Source organism: Nicotiana sylvestris, chromosome 5 (genome assembly GCF_000393655.2).
Source record: "Nicotiana sylvestris chromosome 5, ASM39365v2, whole genome shotgun sequence".
Lineage (NCBI taxonomy): Eukaryota > Viridiplantae > Streptophyta > Magnoliopsida > Solanales > Solanaceae > Nicotiana > Nicotiana sylvestris.
In genome coordinates this window covers 96,046,719-96,054,317 of record NC_091061.1, presented here as the reverse complement: position 1 = coordinate 96,054,317, position 7,599 = coordinate 96,046,719, and the positions used below count along the sequence as shown (strand labels likewise).

At 36.8% G+C, this 7,599-nt stretch overlaps 1 protein-coding gene across 1 annotated transcript; it reads right to left on the bottom strand.

The window, feature by feature from the left end:
• Nucleotides 1-731: 731 nt before the first annotated feature.
• On the bottom strand, nt 732-2,572 carry LOC104244920 (protein DETOXIFICATION 49-like). The gene has a single exon (XM_009800441.2). The coding sequence runs from the start codon at nt 2,524-2,526 to the stop codon at nt 964-966; it is 1,563 nt and encodes a 520-aa protein (XP_009798743.1). The 5' UTR covers nt 2,527-2,572; the 3' UTR covers nt 732-963.
• Between the last annotated feature and the right edge of the window lie 5,027 nt (nt 2,573-7,599).

Below are 7,599 nucleotides of genomic sequence, written 5' to 3'. Positions count from 1 at the left end.
CCTTCTCCTCCCCTCCCCCCTCTGGGACTTTATTTTCTTCAAAAATTTAATTATTCTTTTCAAGTTCACACAAACGCAAACGAACTAATGTGCTACTTTACTTTTTCACACAAAAACAACATTGAAATTTGAGCTCAATAACTAAAAAAAAAACTTTTTTGTTGAAAAAGAAAGTATCCTTGTCTACAACATGAAAAGAAATTAATCATTTTGTTGAATGAAGGAAAATATATTTTCTACATCATGAAAAAAAATACTCTTAATAATATTTCTTTTTAGGGTGAGTGGGCGAGGTTGGAGTGGGTGGGGTGTGGTGGGGGGAGGGGTGGTTTGGAGGTGAGTTGGTGGGGATAAGGAATATGATGCAGAATGTTGAAAAAGAGTTTTGGAAAATATTTTCCGGGAAAACATTTTTCTCCAATAAGGAAATTAGTTCATGAGAAAATATTTTTCAAAACAATTAACCCTAACAAATATGAAAAAATTAAAAAATATTTTCCTTCGTACCAAACACACCTAGATGTGGACTCATTTTGAATACACCTGCCTATATCATTAAAAATAAATTTAAAAGGGATCACGTTTCTAATACTTGCAATGCTTGATATGATGTTATTATGTTGGAAAACCTGCACGAGTCCATGCATGCAGAATACACACGGGGTGGACCATGGAAACAACCTTGTCTTTCTGTTTAATTTTTTACTGTCTAACCAGTGGATATAGGGAAAGATTATAATACACGGAGAAAAAAATTTCTTGTAATTTGTTTGACATGTACAATCTTTTGTTACTTGTGACGTTCCTCCTTAATTATCCCTATTTGAATTTCATCAGAAGTAGCAAAAGGGTTGGCTGTACTCTCTTCGTACCCCACTATACATCTAAAATAAGTAGAAAATGATTATAACAGAAATTATAGACCAAAAAAAAAGCAAAAGAAAAAACCATAATACAACTCTATTAACACAGATAATTTTCCTTGTTTTCTGGTATGAGTTGCGTATATTCCTCAATATCTTCGTTGTCATCAACAACAGAGACTATAGTTTCGGTGAGATCTTTAGCCCTCACTGCTTCAAAATCCCAATCAGTACGAATCAATACCACTAACATAGTCACCATACACGAAGCCTGCGCAGCCAACAATCCCAGCCATAAACCTTCAAAATCAAATCCTGCATAAAAACTTAGCCCCACAGCCACAGGCATTCCAACAAAATAAAAACAACCCAAATTTATATTCGCACCAACTTTTGGCCTTGCAGTTCCTCTCAACACCCCACATCCAGTTGTTTGTGGACAGTTCCCAAGTTCGCAAAGCCCAATTATCGGCAATACAAGTGAAGTCAGTGCAAGAATTTCATTATCTTGAGTGAACATCTTGGCCCAAACTTTTCTTACTGTTACCGCAAAAAACAGAGCAGAAAAGCCCAATATGAAGCTGCCAGCAAGGCCTACAATGGCTGCAAGTTTGGCTTTGTTCGGATTTCTAGCACCTAATTCATTGCCAACTCTAGTTGAAACACTGAAACTAAGAGAAGATGGGAATATGTAAATTAATGAAGTGATCTGAATTAAAATTCCCATTGAAGCAACTGTTGCCTTTGGATTTAGTAAACCCCCACAAAGCAAAATCATAATCTCGTACCACCACCATTCTAGGCAAACGGAAATGCAGCTAGGAATTGACAAATTTAGGAGTTCTTTCCATCCTTTGAGACACTCTGTTGACAAATTTTCCCAAGTCTTTTTGTACACACCAGAAATGAGGATATATACAATTAATGAGGCTACGAGGTTGAAATTAGTCCAAACGGCGCTAAGGGCAACTCCTTTGACACCTAAATTAAGTTTAGTAACAAGAAGAAAATTAATGGGAATATGTAGAAGAATTGTTAGGACGGCACAAAATGTGAGAGGCAATGTTATGGATTGGGTTCTGAGGTAAATACGCAATGGATGAAGTAATGATTGTGCAAATAAATCAGGAATTGAGTAAAAAAGGTAAGATTGAGCTTCTGTGGCAATATCTTCATCTTGGCCACAGTAGAGAAGAATAGTTTTCATGTTGACCCAAAGTAGAGCGATAGGAGATGAAGTAAAAATAAGCAAAAGAATGGTTCGTTGTAAGGAAAGTCCAAGAAGATTATATTTTTTGGCACCAAAAGCTTGTCCACAAATGGGTTCCATTCCCATGGCTAAGCCAGAGAGTATTGAATATCCAGTGATGTTAGCGAAGCCGACCGCTAACGAGCCGCCAGCTAGCGCTAAGCCGCCGAGCCGGCCGAGGAAGAGCATGGAAATTAATGAACGAGAGTAAAGTAAAAGGCCAGTGAGTATCATGGGAAAAGCAATATTGGCTACGGATTGTGCTTCTTTAAAGACAAGGGAGAAATGAGTGGTTTTGTCAAGAAGCAAATTTTTTGTTGGGCATTTGGGGATCAAAAGGGTGAACATGTTGGCCTCTTGTGGTTCATTGCAATTGCACTTGCAATAGAGTGGTGAACTTGTCGGCTTGCACATTTTTATGTATGTGAAACGGGAAAGAGAAATAGATGGAGGAAAGAGAGCTGTGAGATGTGTGATTTAAAGTGGAAGGAATGAAGGGGTTTTTATAGTGACACTCGGACAGTTTTTCTTGTTTGAATGTTGGGTGAATGGCTCTGACCTGCCTTCCCACTAACAGAACATTGAAAATCGATTTTGTCAACTATGATTTCAAGTTGAACACGGATTTCAAATAAATAAAAAAAGAATTTTGAAGTTTATGATCTAGAATATATATATATATATATATATATATAGTTATAAATCATCTCATTGAAGTTAAATTGAAAAGTTTAAAGTTATATACACTAATAGTGTAAATCTTTTTCCCCTGTCAAAATAGTAGTAAAATGCAATTACCCAGATACAGAACAAGCGACATCCTTCTACGTTAACTTGTACTTCATGCGTCTCAATTTATATGAATCTATTTCTTTTTTAGTCGGTATCAAAAAAAATGACTCATTTCCTTATTTGGAAACAATTTACCTTTATGCAATGATTCATAGCCACATACAATATATGTGCTTTATTTTACACCACAAATTCAAAAGTCTTATTTCTTTTCAAGACGGAGGGGTATTAATTGAGTTTAAGTAAATCAAGACGGAGGGGTATTAATTGTGTAAAAACACGTTTGCACTATTAGTGTCCTTTAAATTTAAATGAAAATTGGGTGTTTGGTCAATAACCAGCAAAAGATGAACTGTTGATGAACAGTGCCATGACTCGAAATTCAGTTAGTGCACAGTTGCACGAATGTATAGAATTTGGCAGGACGTGAATATAAGAGATGATGGAGGATATATGTAAGGGTCAGCAAAGTCGTAACCAGCGACAAAAGCAACTTTTGGACGGTTGAAATTTAGAAAAAGACTCAAACCAGAGTTTCATTTTCATGGCAGCTTGTAGGAGGGCAAAATATAGATGTACTGTAGGGAATGAAATATGGCAAGGAAGGAGTAATTTATAAGAATCCTCCGATTCTTTTTGCGGCACGGCTCACCGAAAGCACCACCTTGAAAATTTTCTTCACTTACAAAGCAAAGGATCCTCATTTCTCCTTTATCATAATTCTTAATCTTTTAATTTATTTTCGTTTTTGTCTGATAGCTAATCAATACTTTATAATCAGCATTTATTGTATGGTTTCACACTATATACTATTTGAATGTTAACTACCTTATGGAACTTAATTGGCAACTTTATTTTTATGTTAACAGTTTATTGGATAGACGAAGATTCTTGTAGAAGTTGCACTATGCTTTCTACCAATTTACTCTTTTTCTTGTTGCCATATTTGAGTATGATCAGCTTTGTTATATTATGCTCTTATGCTGCAGGGAATTGATCCAATAAAAGTATAAAACTAGAAAGAAATAGACATGGTTATAATTTTCCAAGCAGTTAAAGTATGCCCAAATTAATAGGAGGACTAGTATACCAGGACATATACAACAACAACAACAAGAGTAAAATCCCACAAGTGTGGTCTTGGAAGGGTAGTGTGTACGCAGACCTTACCCTTACCCCGAAGGGGTAAAGAAGTTGTTTCCGAAAGAACCACGACTCAAGATAATAAAAAGACAAAAGGAGAGAATATTAGATTCGCCACGAATATCATAGGAAAAATAGGAACATAAAATGCAGAAAAAAAAAATACAAAGCAAAAACGATGGCTAGTAAATGGATCCTGCATCGAAAATAGAAAATAGTAAGACACGACATTGTCCCTAGCTATCTTAGACAAAACCCTACCGGACTAGGCTTACAAAGATACAAAGTAACGTAAGACTCAACTACCTCCTACCCTACAACCGTAATACTCGACCTCCACAACTTCCTATTAAGTGTCATGTCCTCGGAAATCTGAAGCCTCGCAATATCCTGCCTGATCACCTCTCCCCAATACTTCTTAGGCCGTCCTCTACCTCTTCTCGTGCCTTCCACAACCAGCCTCTCATACCTCCTTACTGGAGCATCTGGACTTCTCCTTTGTACACGCCCGAACCATCTGAGCCTCGTTTCCCGCATCTTATCATCAATGGGAGCCACGTACACCTTCTCCTCAATATCATCATTCCTAATCTTATCCATCCTAGTGTGCTCGCACATCCATCTCAACATCCTTATTTCTGCTACGTTCATCTTTTGGATATGTGAGTTCTTAACCGGCCAACACTCAGCCCCATACATCATGGCCGGTCTAACCACCGCTTTATAGAACTTACCTTTAAGTATCGTTGGCACTCTCTTGTCACACAAGACTCCAGATGCTAACCTCCACTTCATCCATCCTACCCCAATACGGTGTGTGACATCCTCATCGATCTCCCCTCCCTCGTGGATAACCGAACTAAGGTACTTGAACCCGCCTCTACTTGGGATAACCTGTGACTCAAGCCTCACATCCACGTCCACTTCCCCCGGCTCAGTGCTGAACTTACACTCGAGGTATTCCGTCTTTGTTCTACTTAGCTTGAAACCCTTAGACTCAAGAGTCTGTCTCCAAACTTCCAATATCTTGTTAATACCGGCTCATGACTTATCAATCAAAATTATGTCATCGGTGAATACCATGCACCATGGCAGCAGGACATATGGAGGTCTAAATTAGAAGGAAACTGAGTAAGTCAGCATTTGGAACATGAGGGAATTTAGAACGAGTCAATTTTGCTACAGAGAAAATATTACAATTGGGCAGCAGTCACAGGTCACAACTACGTCATCACAATTCACAAGCTTTATTATTAATATTTGATGAGAGCCCACAGAACAGGATGTTGGGGATACACCAAGTTTATTTGCAGTGCCCTGGTCGCACCAGCAAAAACGTGTAGATAATTAGTGGGACATAAACTGAAAACAAACCAAAAAACGTGTAGAAAAATTGTTCTTTACCATCAAAGTGCCATAATTTAAATTTAAATGGTCTTGACCATTGACCTCCGTTCATAATACTTTACTTGTATGATGGGCTGAGTTCCCACTGTAATTATATAAAAAAAATAGGCATTAATATTTGCGCCCTCTTTTGCATTTCAAAAGGTATTGTCGACAAGTCTTTAATAACACAAGATATAATTGTCGACATTTATGATGTCACGGAAGTTATTTTCAGGTTTGGACATCTATCAGGAAACGTTCCTTGTATTTATTGAGTTTCAACTTCTCGTATAAACCAAAAAAAAAAATATATTACCTTAAACAACATTCTATAATTTCGGATTCTACAGCAGTCATTGAACGATATAAGTCAAACAAGAATGTATTGCAAAAGTCATATGTATGAAAAACAACTCCACTAACTAAGATGCATTGTTTTGGGCTTAAATATATCTCACCATGCATACAAGTGTATGTTTCATTCATGAAGCCAATCTTCAGCTTCCAAAAATTCTCGGTCTTCGACTATGGTCTTCAAATACTAAAAACGAATCTTGCTCTATCTATCACCTTGCTGAAAAGACGAGCAACGAAAAGAATTGGGAAAAAGGAAGCCATTTTATGTTCGAATTCAAGATAAAGTTTATTTCTTATAATGTGATAATATTGCTACTGCAAAAGACAAGATAACACTTCAAGATTAATACTACTCCTAGTAAAATGGTTTGACAAATCATATTATCATGTACATCTGGACGTTGTTCGTTAAGACACTGTTAACCGGTTTCTTGATTAAACCATTAATGGTCAAAACTTTAAATTCCTAATCTAAATTACTCATAGATGAGGAAAAGAATGTTATGCAAGTCTAAAGTCTTGAACTACACTGTTCTTTAATTTGTAATTCTGGTCTCATTTCTCAAGCTCTAGCATAGGCCAATAGATTTGAGGAAGCTATCAGTAGTTACTAGTGCATTGCTTATTCAGCCATAGTGTACATCTTGTTCACCTGCATACAATAGCTTTACAATGAATTTAATTAGGAACTAATTAAAAACAGAATCGCTAATTAAGAAACGCCTTTTTGATATAGTAGATCTGGTTCAATTGTAATGCTAGAACTTTTTCTTCCCAATATGTGTAATTCAACTACTGCTTAATTGTCTGAAATCTCGTCAGCGAAACAGTTTATTTAACACTTCTACTTTTGATACGTTTATTTTTTTCTCTTTCTTTAATACGCCAACTATTGCTACTAACAAAAGGAAGTGGTCCTGCAAAGTGAAAATTGTGATGGCAACATGCACAAAGGTACAGACAGCCGTTCATCGAAACGTGTCTTAAGATGACGCTAGTGACGAGTGTACGAGGATACTAAGAGCACAAATAAAGGCTTATACTGATCACAAAAGACAGTCCCACAACAAAGAATACTTGCGTCTTGACAGTGATACATGGGAGAAGGAGGCCATTCTAGAACAAATGGACAATAGTTTTTTGCGCCAGTGGCGAGCAGAGAAGCTTATAAGATATTTATGGAAAGCTTGGCCAAAAACACACGTGCAAATTCCTCCGCATGTTGCTCGTCCGTGAAAAAATCTTAGGGATTATCATCAGTTCTTACTCTGTTGATGATCAATTATCTTTGGTTGCTGAAGGTTTTAATCAAAGGACGTCCACAAAACTACTAGTATCTATCTCCGCTTTCCGTTAACCAATCACGATTATGTCTATTATATCGTATAAGACAGCGATTTTCATGAATAGAACGTAACAGAAGTCTGTTTGACTCAAAAAGATATTAAAATCTTTTTTTGAATAAATCAATCAAAGATGAAGGGGTAAATCTTAGTCAAAAATAATTAACTCCAGATCGAAACATTAATCATAATGAAAGCATTTGAGACGAAAGAAACGTGATTTACAGGTGTTCATTGAGATTAATTTCTCTGTTTTTTAAAATACAAGGAAGAGGCATTTTCCCTCTTTTTTGGGAGAATGGCGAAGCCTCCCTTTGTTGAGAGTTCTCTGGCTATATATATAGTCGAGACCCCTTTACCCATTGCTTGACTTGACGCTTTCTTGTCGTCAGTGTGTCCTGGTCTTGTTTTTTAATCATTACTCTTTTTGACTTGTCGAATGTCGCAGAGGAGAAATGGAGCA